The sequence below is a fragment of the Sceloporus occidentalis genome, unplaced genomic scaffold (assembly GCF_023333645.1).
Source record: "Sceloporus occidentalis isolate IW3139 unplaced genomic scaffold, rSceOcc1.0.p SCAF_3, whole genome shotgun sequence".
Taxonomy (NCBI): Eukaryota; Metazoa; Chordata; class Lepidosauria; order Squamata; family Phrynosomatidae; genus Sceloporus; species Sceloporus occidentalis.
In genome coordinates, this window is record NW_028316983.1 from 250086854 (window position 1) to 250109144 (window position 22291).

General features: G+C 51.7%; 1 protein-coding gene across 4 annotated transcripts in view; it reads left to right on the plus strand.

Moving 5' to 3' along the window:
- Positions 1-4928: 4928 nt before the first annotated feature.
- The window catches only part of LOC149317810 (piwi-like protein 1), a 54100-nt gene continuing 36737 nt past the window's right edge, over positions 4929-22291 (plus strand). The window contains exons 1-8 of one of the 4 annotated variants that reach the window (XM_089518271.1): positions 4929-4946; positions 7128-7218; positions 7966-8083; positions 8600-8725; positions 11376-11590; positions 12324-12445; positions 13276-13356; positions 19708-19905. In XM_089518271.1, coding sequence (XP_089374397.1) covers positions 7138-7218; positions 7966-8083; positions 8600-8725; positions 11376-11590; positions 12324-12445; positions 13276-13356; positions 19708-19905 — 941 coding nt within the window. In that variant the 5' untranslated portion in view covers positions 4929-4946; positions 7128-7137. Of the gene's footprint in view, positions 4947-5012; positions 5178-5202; positions 5254-6495; positions 6724-7127; positions 7219-7965; positions 8084-8599; positions 8726-11375; positions 11591-12323; positions 12446-13275; positions 13357-19707; positions 19906-22291 lie in introns of those variants that run through there. The other 3 variants (XM_089518269.1, XM_089518268.1, XM_089518270.1) reach the window with 3 other exon arrangements.

Genomic DNA, 22291 nt, shown 5'->3' on the forward strand with positions numbered 1-22291 from the left:
CGTCTTCTGCCCTGAAGGAATACAGAGGGTCCTAGAGGAGGAAGGGCCCTGAAGGCAAAGGCAGCCCGGTCCCTTTCTTCTTCCGCCCTGAAGGAATACAGAGGGTCCTAGAGGAGGAAGGGCCCCTGGAGGCAAAGGCAGCCCGGTCCCTTTCTTCTTCTGCCCTGAAGGAATACAGAGGGTCCTAGAGGAGGAAGGGCCCCTGGAGGCAAAGGCAGCCCGTTCCCTTTCGTCTTCTGCCCTGAAGGAATACAGAGGGTCCTAGAGGAGGAAGGGCCCCTGAAGGCAAAGGCAGCCCAGTCCCTTTCTTCTTCTGCCCTGAAGGAATACAGAGGGTCCTAGAGGAGGAAGGGGCCCCTGAAGGCAAAGGCAGCCCAGTCCCTTTCTTCTTCTGCCCTGAAGGAATACAGAGGGTCCTAGAGGAGGAAGGGGCCCCTGAAGGCAAAGGCAGCCCAGTCCCTTTCTTCTTCTGCCCTGAAGGAATACAGAGGGTCCTAGAGGAGGAAGGGGCCCCTGAAGGCAAAGGCAGCCCAGTCCCTTTCTTCTTCTGCCCTGAAGGAATACAGAGGGTCCTAGAGGAGGATGGGGCCCCTGAAGGCAAAGGCAGCCCAGTCCCTTTCTTCTTCTGCCCTGAAGGAATACAGAGGGTCATAGAGGAGGAAGGGGCCCCTGAAGGCAAAGGCAGCCCAGTCCCTTTCTTCTTCTGCCCTGAAGGAATACAGAGGGTCATAGAGGAGGAAGGGGCCCCTGAAGGCAAAGGCAGCCCAGTCCCTTTCTTCTTCTGCCCTGAAGGAATACAGAGGGTCCTAGAGGAGGAAGGGGCCCCTGGAGGCAAAGGCAGCCCAGTCCCTTTCTTCTTCTGCCCTGAAGGAATACAGAGGGTCATAGAGGAGGAAGGGGCCCCTGAAGGCAAAGGCAGCCCAGTCCCTTTCTTCTTCTGCCCTGAAGGAATACAGAGGGTCCTAGAGGAGGAAGGGGCCCCTGGAGGCAAAGGCAGCCCAGTCCCTTTCTTCTTCTGCCCTGAAGGAATACAGAGGGTCATAGAGGCGGAAGGGGCCCCTGAAGGCAAAGGCAGCCCAGTCCCTTTCTTCTTCTGCCCTGAAGGAATACAGAGGGTCATAGAGAAGGAAGGGGCCCCTGAAGGCAAAGGCAGCCCAGTCCCTTTCTTCTTCTGCCCTGAAGGAATACAGAGGGTCATAGAGGAGGAAGGGGCCCCTGAAGGCAAAGGCAGCCCAGTCCCTTTCTTCTTCTGCCCTGAAGGAATGCAGAGGGTCATAGAGGAGGAAGGGGCCCCTGAAGGCAAAGGCAGCCCAGTCCCTTTCTTCTTCTGCCCTGAAGGAATACAGAGGGTCATAGAGGAGGAAGGGGCCCCTGAAGGCAAAGGCAGCCCAGTCCCTTTCTTCTTCTGCCCTGAAGGAATACAGAGGGTCATAGAGGAGGAAGGGGCCCCTGAAGGCAAAGGCAGCCCAGTCCCTTTCTTCTTCTGCCCTGAAGGAATACAGAGGGTCCTAGAGGAGGAAGGGGCCCCTGGAGGCAAAGGCAGCCCAGTCCCTTTCTTCTTCTGCCCTGAAGGAATACAGAGGGTCATAGAGGAGGAAGGGGCCCCTGAAGGCAAAGGCAGCCCAGTCCCTTTCTTCTTCTGCCCTGAAGGAATACAGAGGGTCCTAGAGGAGGAAGGGGCCCCTGGAGGCAAAGGCAGCCCAGTCCCTTTCTTCTTCTGCCCTGAAGGAATACAGAGGGTCATAGAGGCGGAAGGGGCCCCTGAAGGCAAAGGCAGCCCAGTCCCTTTCTTCTTCTGCCCTGAAGGAATACAGAGGGTCATAGAGGAGGAAGGGGCCCCTGAAGGCAAAGGCAGCCCAGTCCCTTTCTTCTTCTGCCCTGAAGGAATACAGAGGGTCATAGAGGAGGAAGGGGCCCCTGAAGGCAAAGGCAGCCCAGTCCCTTTCTTCTTCTGCCCTGAAGGAATGCAGAGGGTCATAGAGGAGGAAGGGGCCCCTGAAGGCAAAGGCAGCCCAGTCCCTTTCTTCTTCTGCCCTGAAGGAATACAGAGGGTCATAGAGGAGGAAGGGGCCCCTGAAGGCAAAGGCAGCCCAGTCCCTTTCTTCTTCTGCCCTGAAGGAATACAGAGGGTCATAGAGGAGGAAGGGGCCCCTGAAGGCAAAGGCAGCCCAGTCCCTTTCTTCTTCTGCCCTGAAGGAATGCAGAGGGTCCTCGAGGAGGAAGGGGCCCCTGAAGGCAAAGGCAGCCCAGTCCCTTTCTTCTTCTGCCCTGAAGGAATACAGAGGGTCCTCGAGGAGGAAGGGGCCCCTGAAGGCAAAGGCAGCCCAGTCCCTTTCTTCTTCTGCCCTGAAGGAATGCAGAGGGTCCTAGAGGAGGAAGGGGCCCCTGAAGGCAAAGGCAGCCCAGTCCCTTTCTTCTTCTGCCCTGAAGGAATGCAGAGGGTCCTAGAGGAGGAAGGGGCCCCTGAAGGCAAAGGCAGCCCAGTCCCTTTCTTCTTCTGCCCTGAAGGAATGCAGAGGGTCCTAGAGGAGGAAGGGGCCCTGAAGGCAAAGGCAGCCCAGTCCCTTTCTTCTTCTGCCCTGAAGGAATACAGAGGGTCCTAGAGGAGGAAGGGGCCCCTGGAGGCAAAGGCAGCCCAGTCCCTTTCTTCTTCTGCCCTGAAGGAATGCAGAGGGTCATAGAGGAGGAAGGGGCCCCTGAAGGCAAAGGCAGCCCAGTCCCTTTCTTCTTCTGCCCTGAAGGAATACAGAGGGTCCTCGAGGAGGAAGGGGCCCCTGAAGGCAAAGGCAGCCCAGTCCCTTTCTTCTTCTGCCCTGAAGGAATACAGAGGGTCATAGAGGAGGAAGGGGCCCCTGAAGGCAAAGGCAGCCCAGTCCCTTTCTTCTTCTGCCCTGAAGGAATACAGAGGGTCATAGAGGAGGAAGGGGCCCCTGAAGGCAAAGGCAGCCCAGTCCCTTTCTTCTTCTGCCCTGAAGGAATACAGAGGGTCATAGAGGAGGAAGGGGCCCCTGAAGGCAAAGGCAGCCCAGTCCCTTTCTTCTTCTGCCCTGAAGGAATACAGAGGGTCATAGAGGAGGAAGGGGCCCCTGAAGGCAAAGGCAGCCCAGTCCCTTTCTTCTTCTGCCCTGAAGGAATGCAGAGGGTCATAGAGGAGGAAGGGGCCCCTGAAGGCAAAGGCAGCCCAGTCCCTTTCTTCTTCTGCCCTGAAGGAATACAGAGGGTCCTCGAGGAGGAAGGGGCCCCTGAAGGCAAAGGCAGCCCAGTCCCTTTCTTCTTCTGCCCTGAAGGAATGCAGAGGGTCCTAGAGGAGGAAGGGGCCCTGAAGGCAAAGGCAGCCCAGTCCCTTTCTTCTTCTGCCCTGAAGGAATACAGAGGGTCCTCGAGGAGGAAGGGGCCCCTGAAGGCAAAGGCAGCCCAGTCCCTTTCTTCTTCTGCCCTGAAGGAATACAGAGGGTCATAGAGGAGGAAGGGGCCCCTGAAGGCAAAGGCAGCCCAGTCCCTTTCTTCTTCTGCCCTGAAGGAATACAGAGGGTCCTCGAGGAGGAAGGGGCCCCTGAAGGCAAAGGCAGCCCAGTCCCTTTCTTCTTCTGCCCTGAAGGAATACAGAGGGTCCTAGAGGAGGAAGAGGCCCTGAAGGCATAGGCAGCCCAGTCCCTTTCGTCTTCTGCCCTGAAGGAATGCAGAGGGTCCTAGAGGAGGAAGGGGCCCTGAAGGGAAAGGCAGCCCAGTCCCTTTCGTCTTCTGCCCTGAAGGAATGCAGAGGGTCCTAGAGGAGGAAGGGGCCCTGAAGGGAAAGGCAGCCCAGTCCCTTTCTTCTTCTGCCCTGAAGGAATGCAGAGGGTCCTAGAGGAGGAAGGGGCCCCTGAAGGCAAAGGCAGCCCAGTCCCTTTCTTCTTCTGCCCTGAAGGAATACAGAGGGTCCTAGAGGAGGAAGGGGCCCCTGAAGGCAAAGGCAGCCCAGTCCCTTTCTTCTTCTGCCCTGAAGGAATACAGAGGGTCCTAGAGGAGGAAGAGGCCCTGAAGGCATAGGCAGCCCAGTCCCTTTCGTCTTCTGCCCTGAAGGAATGCAGAGGGTCCTAGAGGAGGAAGGGGCCCTGAAGGGAAAGGCAGCCCAGTCCCTTTCTTCTTCTGCCCTGAAGGAATGCAGAGGGTCCTAGAGGAGGAAGGGGCCCTGAAGGGAAAGGCAGCCCAGTCCCTTTCTTCTTCTGCCCTGAAGGAATGCAGAGGGTCCTAGAGGAGGAAGGGGCCCTGAAGGCAAAGGCAGCCCAGTCCCTTTCTTCTTCTGCCCTGAAGGAATACAGAGGGTCCTAGAGGAGGAAGGGGCCCTGAAGGCAAAGGCAGCCCAGTCCCTTTCTTCTTCTGCCCTGAAGGAATAGAGGGGATCCTAGAGAGATAGAGGAGCGGAGGGCGGCCCTGGACCTTCCGCCTGAGGCCTCTCTGGGGAGGCAACCGTGGACACAGGGAGCCGCCGAGGCCTCGGCATTTCCAGGGGCGCTTCGTGACATTGTTCTTCAGGGCGATGTAATGGCGGCACTCTTCCGAGAGGAAGCCTCATTTGTTCCGCAGGGGAGAACCTCGGCCTTCCCCCTCAGTCAGTGTCATTTCCGGGCGGCGCCGAGGGCCTTCCCAGGTCGGAGAAGGAAAAAGGACCCTCTCGTCCTCCTCAGGGCCAAGGTCTTCGTGTCCGCCCCGCCCACGCGTCCCCCGCCAGCCAATGGGAGAGCGGGCCTGGCCGCTTGGCGCCCAACATGCCAAAACTGGGCCAATCGAAGCACGAAGGAGGCGGGAATAGCAGTGTCACCTGTTGCCGGGTAGGTCTGGGGGAGGCTGGCGGCGGTCACGTGCCCGGCGGAGAGGCGGAGGCCCCGCCCTCCTCCCGCGCTTTTTCCTTCTGGCGCGTGACGGAGGCGAGGAGGAGGCGCCGCTCGGAGGGAGACGGCGGAGGGGTAAGAGGAGAGGCCACGCCCCCTTTCCCTCAGTTGGCGGAATCTGAGGCCACAGACGGACGGAAGGACGGAGCCGAGCGAGAGATTGGTCGCGAGCGAGCGGGCGAGGAGGGCCTTCTTTCCTTCACTCTTCCTCTCCTGTGGCGCGGATGGATCCTGCGCTGCGGGAGTGATTGGACCGGCCCCAGTTTAAAAGCGCCCGAAGCGGCCGTTAGTCGCGTGCTTCTCCTGGTGAGGCGCGGCGTCGGCCTCGTCGTCGTTCGAGGGAGGTTTTTCTCTCTTCCGCGCGGCGGTCAGTCCGGAAGGAGTAAGGCCGCTTTCCCTGCGGGCTTTTGCCGGCTTCTCTGTCGAGGAGGGCAGGGTCTCTCCTTCGCTGCCCGGCCTCTGCCTTCCGGGACTAGCCCCGATCCTGGCGTTTGCGGGCCAGGCTTTCGAGTGGCCTGCCTGCCTGCCTGCCTTCCTTCCTTGGGCGCAAGCGCGCTCCCGTCCCGAGCGCCCCGAAGCCCCCCTCGAGGCCGGCGCTCCCTTGCAGCCGGGGACGGGGCCCTCCTGCTCCTCCTCCTCTTCCCCTTCGGCAGCAGCCCCGTCCTTCCTTCCCTTTCCCTGCCTGGGGCCAGCGCCAGGGGCCCCGGGGTCGCAGTCCGGCGGGCGGGCGGAGGAGGCTTCCCGGGCTCCCTCCCTCCCACCGGCCGGCCTCGTCTCCCCTTGGGCAAGCGGACCCTGGTCTCTCCGCCGGCCTGAGCTCCCGGGGCCAAGCTTCCCCTTTCGGGCGCAGCGCAGGGAGAGCTCGGCGCTCTGCTCCGCCGCCCGCTCCGCTCCTGGTTTCCGATCGTCCTCCGTCTGCTGCAAAGCCTTTCCCCGGACTCTCTCCCAGGAGACCGATTCTGGCGCCCTTCTCCAGCAGCGGCCTATTAGCCCTGGCGCCGCCCGGCAGCCCCGGGTCCGGACCGCAGCCGAGGCTTGTAGCCGGCCAAGTGGCCCGTCCGTCCTTCCTTCCAGCCCTTTGCATCCTTCCCCCTCCAGCCGCTCCTGCCTTCGGCCGTAGCCTCTTCCCTCGCCTGCCTGCCCCCCTTCCTCCCTTCGAAAGGAACAGGCGCCGTTTAGCAAAAGAGGAAGAGCCTTTCCTTGAGCTGAAACGTTGGCCTTAACGGAAGGCAGGCCTTGGAGGAGCTCCGAGGGAGCCTCCGGCGGCACGCTGGCCTCCCGCAGCCGGTCTCTGCCTCTAAGCCCCATCGCCATTGTTCATCAAGAGAGCAGTCTCTCCTTCCTCAGGCCTCCCAGGCCAGGGGCCTCTTTTGGGGTGGTTCTGTAGGGTTCTGCCGCCCTTGCCCTTCTCCAGCTTCAGCTTCCCTTGCCTCTTAGGATGCTAGAGTTGGGAGAGAGGTCCAGCAGCCTCGTTCTGCCATGCAGGGATTCAGAGTCAAAGCCCGCCCAGCCCCCAAAGAAAGGAGCTCCACCGAGGCAGGCAGGGAGGGCCTTCCTGCGCAAGCAGCCTCAGCCAGAAACAGCAGCAGAGCTTTGGGCTTCAGAAAGCAGCGCCGCCACGTTCTGTCTCCTCCTTTCAGGCCTTAGAAAGGGAGGAGTAGCCCTTACAAAAGATCTCTCTGCTTATATCTCAGCCAGCCATTCCTCTTCCTCCGTGGTAATAATAACGTCCGTAATGGCTCAGGCCATGGCCCTGCGCCTGGATCCACCCGCATCCATCAAGATACCTCTTAGCATCTTCTGGAAGGGTTCCCAGATGTTCCTTTTGCCCAGTCCAGCAGCTGCAATAGAGGTAGCAGCGCAAGGTGGTTTTAGTGTATTGAGTGCTGGGTTTTGGTGGGTAGTTTTTATCTCGGATGTAGTAGATGTCAAAGTAGGAATGAATGAAATAGTTATTTATATCCCACCTCTTCCGTTTTGGGGATCGAGGCGGGCTACAACATGACGATACGATACACAATGATAAAGCAATAAGCCCACAAAACCCTATTCTAACCCTCCCTCTTGGTTTAAAATTAAACAATAAAACCTGGTTAAAATATATGTAAGAATACATCAAAATGATTGCACAATCGGCGGCGGGTGAGAAAGTGGTGAGGAGGAGGGTGGGTTGAATGGCTTCTGGCCATGGTCAGTCTGGGAAGGCCTGCCGGAAGAAGACGTACTGTCCTTAGGGGGCTTGTCTTGTCATTGCAGTTGGAGAGCCATGTCTGGAAGAGCCAGAGCCAGAGCCAGAGGCAGAGCCCGGGCCCAGCAGGCCACTGCGCCCAGCGTTGGAGCAGCCACTGTAAGTGCTCAGAGCTTTGGCTTGGGAGGTGGTTTCTCTTGTTAACAACTGTCAGGTTGACTGACTTATGGCGATGCTATGAATGAGAGATGCCCTGCTCAGGTCTCACAGACTCAGGGCAACCTATCCCTTCCCTCTCCCTTCCTGGGCCATGCACCAGCTCCTTCCCACCCATGGCCTTTGCTGTGTGCGCAAAGCACTTCCTGTTCGCCCCACTTCAGAAACGGAGGCAGGTGCCCAAGCAAGCCAGTGGCTCAGCAGAAGCCCCCACCCCTGGCCCTGTCCATTCTCAGCAAGGCAGGCCAAACACCAAGGCAAGCCTCCGAATGGTGCAGCCAGACAGTCAGTGCTGGCCCCAGGACAGAGGTCCATCCTCTCCTCTGTCCTGAGATGTACACAACCAGCGCCTGGAAGCTCTGCCTTCAGCAGAGTTCCCTCGCCTGACCATGTCTGCTGCAGGGAGACGAACAAAAATGCCCGCAGAAGCCTCTAAGCACTGCTGTCAAGCAACACCGATCCCCGCAATGCAAGCGCACCACTTTCTCTCTCATCAGGGACGTTCTCAGAGAAACATGCTTGGCGGACTCTCAAGTGAGCCCTCCGTATTGCTAGGTACTCAGTGCCCTGGACCCTGTGCGAGTCTTGCTTTTGTGTCCCAATCTCAAGTCCCCCGTGCGGCGCTTGCCTTAATAACCCACCCAACCCTGTAGCAGTGAGGTCATTGTCACCAATCTCCTTTGCATCTAGGTTCAGCCAGCCGGCCATGGAACCACCAGGCCTGAGCCGCCTCCGTCAGAGTCGATGGCAGAGGGGCTGCTGATCGGGCGCGGGCGCCAGCGGGGAGGACCTGTCGCACCGTCACACGGTAAGATGGAGCAGTGCCATCCTGGGACGGCCCTGCTCTCTGCACACTGTTTGGAGCTTGGCCTGTAGGTGATTCAGGTGAGTTACACTGGCATTGTCAGAGAAGGAGGAACGCTCCTTGACAAAGTCTCTGCTGTTGAGCTGCATGGCATGTTTGCTGCCATCGCAGTGGAAGGAACTTTCTTGGTCGTCATGAAGTTAAGGTACACTTTCTCTTTAAATTCATGAGCATATTCTTGATAACTTTAATATCATCCAAACTGTTAAAACGTAGTACAAGTAGAGCTAGAACTGCGTCCCTATGCGCACGTTTTCCTGCTGAGCGTACTTCACCACCCTCAGCATTGGCTTGCTGTGGAAATCAGCTTTGAACTCGTAGTAGTGCTCTGAGATACCTGACTTGGAGGGAACTTCAGCGCTGGCCTGCTTCCCTCTCAAGGTCGGTAATAGGTTCCTTTTCTTTCTCTAACAGTCAGCAGCAAGTGCAAGTTATAACTCTTTTCTCTTCAAATTCCAGAACTTGCTATTTCAGCTGGATTTCAAGAAATGACTTTAGGGGAGAGAGGTGGATGCCGCAGAAATTACAATGACCTTGGTGTAAATACTCGCCAGTCGATGGAACATGTCAAAGATGCCAAAATAGGTATGTGATTCTTCTGATGTACATTTTGAATGTGTGCAGATATTTGCACTAATCGATGAAAATCCGTTTCATAGAATCATAGAATCGGAAGGGGCTACAAGGGCCGTTGTCCAACCAATGCCAGGTAGGCACACATAGAATCATAGAATTGTAGAGTTGGAAGAGACCGCAAGGGCCCTGATCCAGTCCAACCCCCTTCTGCCATGCAGGAAATCCAAATCAAAGCATCCCTGACAGATGGCCATCCAGCCTCTGCTTAAAAGACCGCCAGAGAAGGAGACGCCACTACACTCTGAGGAAGGAGTGCGCACTGTTCCTCTGTCGAACAGCCCTTACTATCGGGAGGTTCTTCCTAATGTTTAAGTGGAATCTCTTTTCCTGTAGCTTGCATCCATTGTTCCGGGTCCTGTTCTCTGGAGCAGCAGAAAACAAGCTTGCTCCCTTCTCAATATGACATCCCTTCAAGTATTTAAACAGGGCTATCATAGCACCCCTTAACCTTCTCTTTTCCAGGCTAAATATCCCCAGCTCCCTAAGTCGTTCCTTATAGGGCATGGTTTCTAGACCCTTCACCATTTTAGTTGCTCTCCTTTGGACACATGGCTCCAGTTTCTCAATGTCCTTTTTGAATTGTGCTCAGAACTGGACACAATATTCCAGGTGGAGCCTGACCAGAATACAGTGGCATTATTACTTCTCTTGATCTAGACACTATACTTCTATTGAAGCAGCCTAAAATCGCTTTGGCCTTGTTAGCTGCCGCATCACACTCTTGACTCATGTTCAACTTGTGGTCTCCTTGGACTCCTAGATCCCTTTCACACGGATAAGTCTTTTGTTCAGCCAGGTGTCCCCCATAATCCTATATCTGTGCATTTCATTTTTCTGCCCTAAGTGCAGTACCTTACATTTCTCCGTGTTGAATTTCATTTTGTTAGCTTTGGCCCAGCTTTCTAGTCTATTCAGATCATTTTGAATCTTGATCCTGTCCTCTGGAGTATTAGCTATTCCTCCTAATTTGGTGTCATCTGCAAATTTGATGAGTATGCCCCCAATTCACACCATGCTCAAAGTGCTCCTGAGAGACAGTTGTCCAACCTTTTCTTCAGACTTGCAGAGAAGCAGAATCCATCGTCCTTCAAGGCAGCTCTTCCACATTTGGAACAGCTCTCATGGTCAGAAAGTTCTTTCTCAGGTTTAGGTGACATCGCCTTCCTTTCCCTTTGAATCCCTTGACTCATGTTCTAGTCTCTCAGGCACTTGAAAACAAGCTGGCCCCATCTTCATCATGACATCCCTTCCACTGTTGAACAGTTCTTACTGCCCCAAAGTTCCTCCTAATGTTTAAGTGGAATCTCTTTTCCTGGATCTTACATCCATTGCTCCTTTGTGTCCTAGTCTCTGGAGCAGCAGAAAGCAAGTTTTCTCCCTCCTCAATATGACATCCCTTCAAATACTTAAATAGGGTTATCATATCACCTCTTAACCTTCTCTTCTCCAGGCTAAACATTCCCAGCTCCCTAAGTCTTTCCTCATAAGGTTTCATGGTTTCCAGTCCCTTCACCATTTTAGTCGCCCTCCTTTGGACACACAGCTCCAGTTTCTCAATGTCCTTTTTCAGTTGTGGGACCCAGAACTGGACACAGGATTATTCCAGTTGAGCTCTGACCAAAGCAGAATAAAGAGGCGCTATTCCTTCCCTTGATCTAAATACCATATCCCTATTGATGCATCCTAGAATCGCATTGGCCTTTTTAGCCGCTGCATCACACTCAACTTGTGGTCTACTAGAACTCCTAGATCACTTTCACACCTATAAGTTTCCTTAAGCCAGGTGTCTCCCATCTTATATCTGTGCATTTCATTTTTAACAGATTAACATGTAAACCACTTCCTCTCATCCAAGGGTCACACAGTGTGTGTGTAGATGTGTGTATATACCCCTCTCTTCCATGCCAGCATTCTCTGAAGATGCCAGCCACAGATGCTGGCGAAATGTCACAAATGAACTCTTCTGGAACATGGCCACATAACCCAAAAAACTATGGATGCCAGCCATGAAAGCCTTTGACTTCACTTTATCTTGTTTATTTGTCCTGCTCTGAGCATTAGTATAGAGACATGAAATCATAGAATCAGAGTTGGAGGAGGCCCTGAGAGCCATCCAGTCCAATCCCAGCCCAAGTAGCCCTGACAGATGGCCATCCAGCCTCTGCTTTAAAACAGCCTTCAAAGGAGGAGAGCGGAGCACCCTCTAAGGCAGTGGTTCTCAACTGGTGGGTTGCAGCCTTAGGAAGGCTGAGAACCACTGCTCCAAGGCAGCAGTGTTTTCCACAGTTGATGAGCTCTTGCCTTCAAGACGTTCTTCCTGAGAAAGTTTGGGTTGGAATCTCCTTTCCTGTAGCTTGAATCCATTGCTCCATCTCCTATTCTCTGGAGCTGCTCCGTCTTCAGTATGACATCCTTTCAGATATCTCTAGTGTGCTTCTCACTTGGGTACCAGATGGCAGTCACTGTCTAGTATTTCTCAAGGAGTGGAAGAAGGCGAAGTATTGGCTGCATTGCTATGTCTAGCAACTAGATGCTTAGGTGGTTGATGACAAAGCTGTTGAAATGCACTAAATAATAGGCATTGGTTGTGTTTCTTCAGGTGTTTCAGGTAGCGTAATAAAATTAAGCACAAACCATTTCCGACTGACTTCACGACCTCAGTGGGCCTTGTATCAGTATCACATTGACTACAATCCACAAATGGAGTCACGGCGTCTTCGTTCGGCTTTGCTTTTCCAACATGAGGATATAATTGGAAGGACACGTGCGTTTGACGGGACCATCTTGTTTCTGCCAAAGAAAATGAAAAACAAGGTATGCTGAGAGTAATTCAGCAGAAGAGCAGCCTGCCACATAAAGAGTGGCCCAAAAGTGATAAATTTAACTAATCATGAAGCCTCCTTTTGTCAGCCTGTGACTAGTCAAAAGGTTAGAACAGGAAAGGCAGGGGAGAGGAGGCAGCCGTTCCTCTTTTGGCCGGAGGAGTTACGGGGGAATGAGGAAGAGAGCCAAGGCAGGGACCCTCAGAGACGCAACAAGCCCCACCGTTCCCAAACTGGGATGTCTTTTCAATAACTCAGTTGCGACGAGAGCCAGGCGGGGCCAAGGCTCGTTGGATAATGTCCAGTGCCTCACTTCCTCTGTGCAGAAAAAGCCCCCGTGGCCAAGGAAAGCACACTGCCCCAAACACAGAGCATGCTTGCCAGCCCAGCTCTCAGCCTGGGCTCCCAAAACAGCTCTCCCTTTCCTTGTGGCCTCTGTTTGAAGCCACTGTGTGCCTGCGCAGGCAAAGACTGGCTAGAGTCGCACCCCAAGTCCCCAGGTCAGAAGTCGAGAAGCTAGTATTCTAGGAGCGCAGTCTCGATCGAGGCTTTGTGTTTCCATGTGGCCTTTAAAGTGTTTCGGGGAGAGTGGCAACAGACGCAAATGACCGACATCTCTGGATATATGTTTATTCGGAGGCATTAGGGATGGCTTTAAAATTTGCCAGTTCATCAAGTGATTGGATCCAAGTATAAATGAAACTGCTGCTGTTACCCTTCTTTAGGTTACTGAAGTGGTCAGTCAGACCCGCCAGGGAGAGACTGTGAAGGTTACCATCACCTTAACCAACGAGTTGCCGTCTACTTCACCAACTTGCTTACAGTTTTACAACATTATTTTTAAAAGGTAGGCTTTTGACATACAGATTTCCTGTTAAAGAAATTCTTGCTAATAATGGGCTTGCTTTATGCTTGACAGTGAAAGTTTGTGCTTTTGTGATTCAGAACCACTTTTTCAGACTCTCTTGAATTATCTCAGTAGATTGCTCTGTGGGTTTGGATGGAGCGATGTGTCCTCCAGGCAAGTCGCTCTTGCTGCTTTCAGGCAGCAGGGAACCATATTTCTCTTTGTTGCTTCTGGTGAAAAGTAGCTCCGTTTTCCAAGAGCCTTTGCTCCTTGTTCCATGATGGAAGCTGGAATGCCTTTCCTCTTTCTGTTGGCAACTGTGCCAAGCACCGATGTGAGGAGGCATTCAGCAATGAGTGGACTGCTCTTTGTTGCCCACTCCCAACTTTCCAGTTGGCACTTGTAATCGACCACAACATTGAGCTCTACATTTTGGGTTTCCCTGGGCTGCTGCGTAAGTCTAGGAGAAGTCTTTATTTAACAAGGACACAAAGGGAAACTCAACTTCTAATTTGATTCTTTGTGATGCAAAGACCTGCCGTGGTCCAAAAACAGCTGGGATGGGTCCAAAACAATGGTACTGCCCCTTACGGCGTGGGCTGGGTTTTGTTCTGGGCTAAGAAACACGTTCAAAAAAAGATGTGGGGCTGGGGGGGGGGGGTTAATGAAGGCTGCCAGCTGTCGGTCCACCTCCACTGCCTGAGAGGGATGGCCAGAAATTGGCAGCCAATCCTTAACCAAACCATCACAGCATTTCTCATGCCAATTTCTTTGGATTCGGTAACCACATGTTATCTAATCAGTCCTATGTTGTTGTTTTTCTTTTTCAGACTGTTGAAAATAATGAATTTGCAGCAAATTGGACGCAATTATTACAATCCAACTGACCCAATCAGTATTCCAAAGCACAGGTAATAAAACGGGGCTGGAACATCAGATTTTAATATGGAGCCGTGGTGGCGCAGTGGCTCAATGGTGGTCCTGCACCCACAAGGTTGTGAGTGTGACCCTAGGCAGGGCTCCAAGGTCCGCTCAGCCTCCCATCCTTCTGGAGGTCGGTAAAATGAGCACCCAGATTGTTGGGGCGGTTGGCTTACAGATTGTAATCCGCTTAGAGAGTGCTAGTTCATGGATAAGTATAGAAACGTATTTGCTTTTGCTATTAAGCAGTCTAATATTGAAGTGTCATGCGTAAAGGTTTCCACACAACACAAGATGTCTGAACTTAGTTGTGCTAGTAAATGGCTTTAGCATACGTTAAGAGTTTTCTTAAATCATATACTTAGAATGTCTCTATCCTCTGTGTGTAAAGGTACCTTGCATCTTTGGAGATGCTGATGTGCTGCGTCTGATTGCATCACGCATTGTTGGGTACAACAAAAGCGCAGTGATGACAACTCTAGCAAAGTATTAGTCCCATCAAATATGAGGGAGGAAGCTCCCCTTGAAAGGCCATGTGGCTGGAGATAGAATCATAGAATCAGAGTTGGAAGAGAGCACAAGGGCCTGATCCAGTCCAACCTCCTGCCATGCAGGAACTCTCAATCAAGTTATCTCCATTGACAGATGGCCCTTCAGCCCTTGTTTAAAGACCTCCAAGGAAGGAGACTCCACTAAAATCTCCACTGAGGAAGGAGTGTGTTCCTCTGTTGAACAGCCCTTACTCCCAGGAAGTTCCTCCTAATGTTGAGCTGGAATCTCTTTTCCTGGAGCCTGCATCCATTGCTCCATTGGGTCCTATTCTCTGGAGCAGCAGAACACATATTGCTTCAGCCTCAATATGGCATGCCTTCAAATATTTAACAGGGCTCTCATATCACCAGATGGTAGGCACAATGATGGAATGGTGGCATACGCTGTCCCCTTCTTGCGTGGACCAGGAGTGAACGTCCTTCTTTGTTGTCTCTGTGATTCACACACATGGGATCCTCTCTGAAAACTTGTAGGGCTAGATCTCTTGGATGCCGTCCATCTGGCCCTGGAGACTTGAGCCAGGTTTTCCTGTACGGCATCCTCTGCTCCATTTCCCCCGGGGTTGAACACTCTTCTCCTTTTCAAGGAAGACCGAGGCAAATAAAGGGAAAAGAGAGGAAACAGATAAGGAATAGTATATATGAAATAGGGAATAAAAAGAAAGGCAAATCATGAAAAGTAAAAATGACATGTTACGTATGTATACTTGGCCCTGTGTGTTGTGTGTTGTGTGTGGGTTTCTTTTACTTATTTTTTATTGTTGTATGTATTTTTAATAAATAAAAAAAGAGGGAGGCCAAGAAGGCGCTGAGCAGTTCCCCCTTTTCTCCCTCTTTTCCAGACAGCAGCCCTGCCATTTCCTTGGTCTTCCTTTTGAAACAGACATGAGCAGAAAGGCCTTTCTTGCTGTTCTTAACCTCTCTAGCAGCCTGGGCTCATTCTGCACTTGAGCTTTTCTGGCTCGATCAAGGGGAGGAATAGTGCTTTGTAAGACTCTGCTTTGGCCAGGCCCCACCTGCAGTAATGCTGTGTCCAGTTCTGGGCAAAACAATTCAAAAAGGAGGTTGGGAAACTGGAGCCCTGGGTCCAGAGGAGGGTGACCAAAATGCTGAAGGGTCTGGAAACTATGAAGCCCTATGGGGAGAGACTTAGGGTATTGCTGGGGATGTTTAGCCTGGAGAAGAGAAGGCTAAGAGGTGAGATGATGATAGATAGCCCTGTTTAAATACTTGAAGGGATGCCATATTGAGAAGGGAGTAAGCTTGTTTTTTGCTGCTCCAGAGAACAGGACTCAGAGCAATGGATGCAAGAGATGGTTAAGAGGTGATAAGATAAGCCCCGTTTAAGTGTTTTCAAGGGTGTCCTCTTGAGGATGTGCTGCTCCAGAGACTGGCATATGGAGCAGTGGGTTCAAACTACAGGAAAAGAGTTTCCCCTGAAATCTTAGGAAGAACTTTCCCTCAGAGAATGGCGAGGTCTCCTTCCTTGGAGCTGTTTAAACAGAGGCTGGATGGCCCTCTGTCAGTGGGGTGCCTTGATTGAGAGTTCCTGCATGGCAGAAGAAGAAAGGGGTTGGACTGGATCAGGGCCCTCCTTGGGTTCTCTTCCAACTCTAGGGTCCTGTGATTCTTTGACGTTTCCCCTACACACGCTAGCTGTTCTTTGAATTCCCCTTTGATGATTCCCCCCCCTTTCCCTCCCCCCCCCAATTTTGCTCAGTTGAAAATGTTTTAGCCATCCATTCTGGTCTCTTTGTACATGTCCCAGGTTTCCTCCTCAATGGAGCTATTGGAAGTTATGCCTTCAGTATATCACTTTTAAGGAACGTTCCCTCCCTCGTGAACTCTGTTCTCTTTTAGTGTAGTATTCCGACGTTGACCTGCTCAGTTTCCCCAAAGTCTAGGATACAGAAGTAGGAAATACATTCCAAAGACCTGGACCCTGCTTAATACACAAAGGGGCAAGAGAGGGGGGCCTTTGTCTCCATGGTTATTCATGCTAACACAGGAAAAGAAGAAAGAAGGCAGGCTGCTTTCCTTAACTCTGGTTCTTTGAGTGGTCATTTGGGAACCCCTCCAACCCATCATCCGCCTCCCCTCCCTGGCTCTGCTTGGCTTCCTTGCTTGCTGGCTGCTCCGAGGGACATGGGGCTGGAGGGTTGAAAGGGGGACCGTACTGAGCATGTCTGGCATGAGAGGAAGGGCGCTAGGTGTTTCCAAAGATGCTCTGCATAGATGCAAAGAGTCTCAAATGTGTGTGTACACAGATCACCGCTTGAAGAACCAAATCTACAGCCCTATATAAATAAAGCATAATAATAGTAATAATGATAATAACCACAGTTACTGGTAAGCAACCCACTCTTCCTTAGTGCACACAGTCAAGATTTTCTGTTCTCTTTACAAGGGGCTTTAAGAGGAGGGTATTGTTGCATTCTGGGACTGTGAGGGCAGGAATTCGCACAGAGCGGGTTTTATGCGGCCAGCACCAGAATAAGCGGGGAAAGTCTGGCATCCTTAGGAAGCAGGCAGCACTCCGTCAGCAGCCATCTTGCCTCCTCATCAGTTCTTTCTCTGCCTGTATGCAGAGCAGAGGTCTGTTCTCCCTCCTTTTGTTTGTCGTTGTTGTTGTTCTCGTGTTAGCCTTCTCTTTGGAAGACAGAGTTCTTTATTTTTGTGCTGTTTTCTTCTTCATCCCTTTCCTGGACTACTCATCATTGCCCCTCCAGCCTCCTTTTTGGTTCTGCTTCCATTGCTTTTCTCTACCTGCTCCGATGGCTTCTAAAGGAATGAAAACACGCTTCCCGTTCCTCCTCCCGGTGCTCTGGTTGTACAAAGGGGGGGGGGGCGCTGGGGAAAGCCCCTCCAGCAGTTGAGCGGCAGGCTTTGGGCCGAGAGTGCGAGGCCTCCTGTCGCAGAGAGCGCATGGCCTTTTTGGAGGGGGCAGAGCGGGTGGATGGTGGAGCAAGCAGACCCATCGCTTCTTCCCCAGAAGGCTGCCTCTGCGCTGCCACCTGGGACACTGCTTCGGACTTCATTTGGCATTAACAGACAGTCCTCTATGTTGGCGGGCTTCCAATCTGCAAATGTTACCACTTCCTGTATTATTCAGTGGCAGCGATGTGGATGCACACAGGCGCATACACATTCACATTGCTGCCACTGATAATGCAGTCTGCAACCGTCCATGGTTTTTAGTTGCCCGCGTTGGGGCCTGGCACCAAACCCCTGCTGCTTGGAGGGCCCACTGCAGAAGACTGGCCAACGCTCTCTTTGGGCAGAGCATGCTTTGGCAGTGAGTGTGGCCACCTTGACCCTTGCAGTTGGACGGGGAGCTCCTAGGTTATTGTTATTATCATTATTACTTGTTGTAATAATGATAGTAAAACAAATATATAAGCCTGCCTCTGGCGTACAATCTAAGAAATAATAGGGTAATGCATATAAAATACATAGCAATGCAGGAAATGGTTCAATAAAGCAGGTAACAAAAAGAACATCAAATAGCAAATGACAATCACGCAATGCCTGGGAAGGCTTCTCTGAACAGGATGGTCTGCAGCTCTGTTTTGAAGCTGGTTAGAGAAGTGATAAGGGCCCTTGTGTCTCACGGGGGAAGAAGGTTCCAGGAGTGAGGGGCAGCGAGTGAAAAGGGGCGAATCCTGGATGGGGCAGAGAGAATCCTGGGCTGAGACACTCTGAGTCACTCTGCACAGATGCCCCTTCTCACCTGCCCCAGGACGCCAGGCTGTGTACTTGGCATGAATGTGCTCAGGGGGCGGCCGGTTTGGACAGAAGGAAGACAGTCTGTTTCTGGTTTTTCTTGTTCATCTATTGTTCCACTTGACCAAGATGTAAACTGACAAAGCAAAATGGTGGATGCTGCTGGTGCCTGTTCTGAGCAGCAATAGGGAGATTCCTCCTCTCTTCCAGCCCAGGATGTGCCTTTGTGGTAAGCACCTGATGTGGCCGCCTGGTTTCTCTTGAAGAGCGCTTGAAAGAGGACTCTTGGATGGGTTCTTTGTTTAACGGGAAGTGTGGCCCTGTTGGTGCTCTTGGACCTGTCAGCAGCCTTCGATATCCTTCTGGATATCCTGGAATGCCTGAGGGAATTGGGTTTCGGGGGCACTGCTTTGCAGTGGTTCCGGTCCTATCTCTCTGGTAGGTTGCAGATGGTGATGCTGGGGGACAGATGCTCCTCTAAGAGAGAGCTGACATCTGGCGTCCCTCAGGGCGCCATTCTGTCCCCCATGCTGTTTAACATTGACAGGAAGCCACTGGGAGAGGTCATCCGGAGACATGGGGTACGCTGATGACACCCAGATCTATCTATGTCTCGGACTGTTTCAGTGACCAAGGAGGGCATCTTCCCCTGAACGACTGCCTGAGGTCAGAAATGGATTGGATGAGGGAAAATAGACTTCAGCTGAATCCCAATAAAACAGAGGTACTCCTGATAGGTAACCCCAATCCGGGTACGGAGATATGTTCGCCAGTTCTAGATGGGGTTACACTTCCCCTGAAATACTGCGTCCGCAGCTTGGAGGGTCTCCTGGATTCGTCGCTTCAACTGTCTTCTCAGATTGATGCGACAGCCAGGAGTGCCTGCTATCGGCTTCGGCTGATGCGCCAGTTGCGCCCCTCCCTGGAGCAGCGGGACCTAGAAACGGTCGTAGATGCTCTAGTAACCTCTCGCCTTGACTTCTGGAATGCGCTCTACACGGGGCAACCTTTGTGCCACGTCCGGAAGCTCCAACGGATAGAAAACATGGCAGCCAGGCTGGTCGCCGGAAAATCCAAGTGCGACCACATTACACCTATTTTAAAGTCACGACATTGGCTGCCTATTAGCTTCCGGGCTCAGTACAAGGAGTTGGTTACCACCTACAAAGCCCTACATGGCCTGGGTCCAGTCTCCTTGAAGGAACGCTGCCTCTTCCCATACAATCCTTCCCACACGCTCCGATCCTCTGGGAAAAACCCCTTGCAATCTAGAAAGACCAGGCTGGCGGTGAAATTCCCGGAGGGCCTTCTCTGCCTCCGCTCCAAAAGCTTGGAATGACCTCCGGAAGAGAGGCTTTTTAAAAGGCGACAAAAACCTTCCTCTTCCGGCAGGCCTTCCCCGATGGATAAGGTCCAGGACCAACTGAATCCCCCTCCTCTTATTATTTTTCTTAGTTGTGGCTTGTCTTTAATTTCGATGTATCGTTAGGTACTTTTTAACCCTGTTTTACTGTCTGATTTTATAGTTGGGAGGGAGGCTTGGGCCGGGGTCTTCTGGGGCTTGTTGTTTTTATTGTTGTATACTGTATTAACTCTGCTTGTTAGCCGCCTTGATCCTCAAAGCGGAAGAGGAGGGATATAAATATTATTATTATTATTATCATTATTATTATTATTATTAACAGCAAAGAGCCATGTCTGCATTTGAGGTCCTTCTTGACAGAGAGGCGCTTGGCTGGCCTGAGTGAAGCCACTGGACACAGTCTTTGGGAGGCTTGTGCGAGGGAGGGCTGTCGGGGACATTTTGGGAATAGGATGTGCTTTTTCTGAAGGGGAAGCACACATTCCTGCCCTATACAAGTTACTATTTAAAGCAGTAGTTAACCAGCCAGTTTGGGATTTACCATCTTCAGTTGTTTTGTGTTTGAGTTGCACAAACAGAAGAGTAGGTTGGTCACGTGAAATGAGTAGCTGCTCCTAGAAGTCCACTTGTGATGAAAAGAGCGAGTGTTGAGTTGCGTCGAGATATTACAGCCGCGAATCACTGTCTTCTTCTGTTTGTGGCAGGCTGATGATCTGGCCGGGCTTCACCACGTCCATTCTGCAGTATGAGACGAGCATCATGTTGTGTACAGACGTCAGCCACAAAGTGCTCAGGAGTGAGACTGTCCTGGATTTTATGTATTCCTTGTATGAACAAGTAGAAGAGCAGAGGTTCAGGGAAGCATGTGAGAAAGAACTGGTCGGCCTGATCGTCCTGACAAGGTAAAACCTTTTGGATGGTGTTTAAATCTTAGAGGAGGCGATTAAAGCCGCGTTTCTTAGACTGTGCAGATGCTTTTCCTGCCCTCCGACACTCGCCCCTCGCCTGCTCTTTTGGGGTTCCTTCCTGAAGAGTTTTGCTGAAACCTCTCTCTGCATGTGGTTATTTCTTGGCTGTATAAAGCTGCAAAGGGGTTTTCTGTTAGTGTTACCTAACAGCCACAGGATTCCTCTGTCCCGGTGTATCATGCCTGGTTGGGTTCTGGGTTCTTGTTTTTTGGAATGCTGCATATTTGAAATCAGTAGATTTACGGCAAAAGGGGATTGTGAGGCTCAAGGAGCACAGCTAACGCTCCCAACTCCATGGGGAATTAAGGAAGGCAAAGAGAACTAAGCAGATATGTAGATCAAGGTGTATTGGCTAAAGTATGGTTCTTTTAAGAGAGGACTGGTCCAAGTGTGTGTTTTCCACAACGGCCGGGAGCTGTCAGGCTCCTGCTTGTAGGCCCCTCTTCCAACAAGTAACAGCTTTATTGAAAAAGGTGATATATACAACAGAAGTGACTTTTTTGTCGGGAATGAAGATGGATAGTAACATATGGTTTATATAGTCCCACAAAGCAAACCCACCCCATCAAGCACTAAAGCAAGTTAATTGGATGACTCTTTCCCACACAGTGAGGAACCTCCTCCCCAAAGATGCAATGTCCTGCAGTCCGGGATCTTTGGCAAGCTCTCAAAACAATCTCCCCGCTGCTCCTGTGACCTTGAAGCATAAACATTCCCCACAACTAGACTAATAATAATTAATAATAATTTGTTTTATTTATATACCGCTATTCCAAAGATCATAGCGGTGAACAGCAAGTAAGCTAATTAGCAAGTAAGCTAATTTGCCCCCAACAGTCTGGGTACTCATTTTAGCTCCCTCCTCGGAAGGATGCAAGCCTGAGTCGAGCTTGGGCCCTTTTGCTGGTCTTGAACTCGCAACCTTGTGGTTTCAAGTAAATGGCTGCAGTACAGACATTTAACCACTGCGCCACCAGGGCTCAGTAATAATGAACCTTAACAGCCTAGGAGTATAATCAAGCACAGTTATATATCCCATCATCCCACAACCCAACATATATAGCAGCATCTAAAATATAATAACAGCATATTAAGTATAATGAACACCTTAACATAACATCATATTAGCAATAGCAATAGGCCCTTCATGTTTTAGTCCCCGCTCCCATCACAGGGTCACTCCCTAGCATTCCAGTCCTAACAAGCAAGCACAGAGGCTAACAATCAGTCTACCACTTTCTAGTATGTTCTATTAACCCATTACACATTAAACCCACTACTGTCCTAACCTAATAATATTTAAACAAAACCCTAAACTTATAAGCCTCATGACAGAAACCTCAAATGAATAAATGAATGCAGGGGATTTCTGACAGGAGCAGTTTCCAGCCCTGGAAGCAGATTCCAGTTGGGACTGGCAGGGCCTTTGGGCTTCAGGGCAAGGGGTGGGTTTCTGATTTGTCCCAGAGTGGCAGCTTTCAGGTGTGTGAAACCTGGCCTGGGTTGCAAACCAACATTTGTTTCACTGCTGTGTCCAGTTTCCAAATAGCTCCTTATCCTCAACAACTGATTGGAGAGAAGGGGCTGCTAGGGTCTGTGGGGAGATTGCCCTCCCATGAACCAAATAGTAAAAGGTACTGTGTCTGCTGTATGATGCTTGTTGATCCTTTGTATGGGGAAGGAGATGTTCAGGAGTGGGTTTTCATCGGTTGCTGCCCAGCCAGGCAGGGGCCTCACAATCTAAACTTTGCAACTGTATGAAAAACATGAAGCTCCTGACGGAGGTCTTGTCTTGACTTCTCGGTTGTGCCATTCCACTGGCACTTTTTTTGTTTGGCATGTTGCAGCCAACAATATCCTCGCAAACAAGCCCATAAGATGTGGGCTAGACAAGGCTACGGCTAGATGGATTTGCAGTTGGCTGACCAACGGGACCCAAAGGGTGCTCCTCTTCATCAAGTGACCAGCAAAGGGCCAGAAGAGGAAGCATTCAGGCTGCGCCAGGCAGTGGCTAACACACCCAAAGCTACTTTCTTAACTGGAGAGGCTTAATCTCCCTCTCATCCCTCTTTGTTTTGTGCTCCGTTGCAAAAAGGACTGGAGGAACAGCTTAGGGGTCAAGGAGTTGCAAAGTTTAGCTCTTATGGCCTCTGCGTTGCTGGAGGGTGGCGGGTGACCCCTTCATGGGTCTTCTTCGCAGCCACATTTATGGCCAGTGTCCAGTGCTGCACTTAAAAGGACTGCTTTGGAGTCAGGGGTCTGCTTTGGGGCCTAAAAGGTCTGTTGTGCATCACCTTGTCCCTACTCTGGAGTTGTGTGC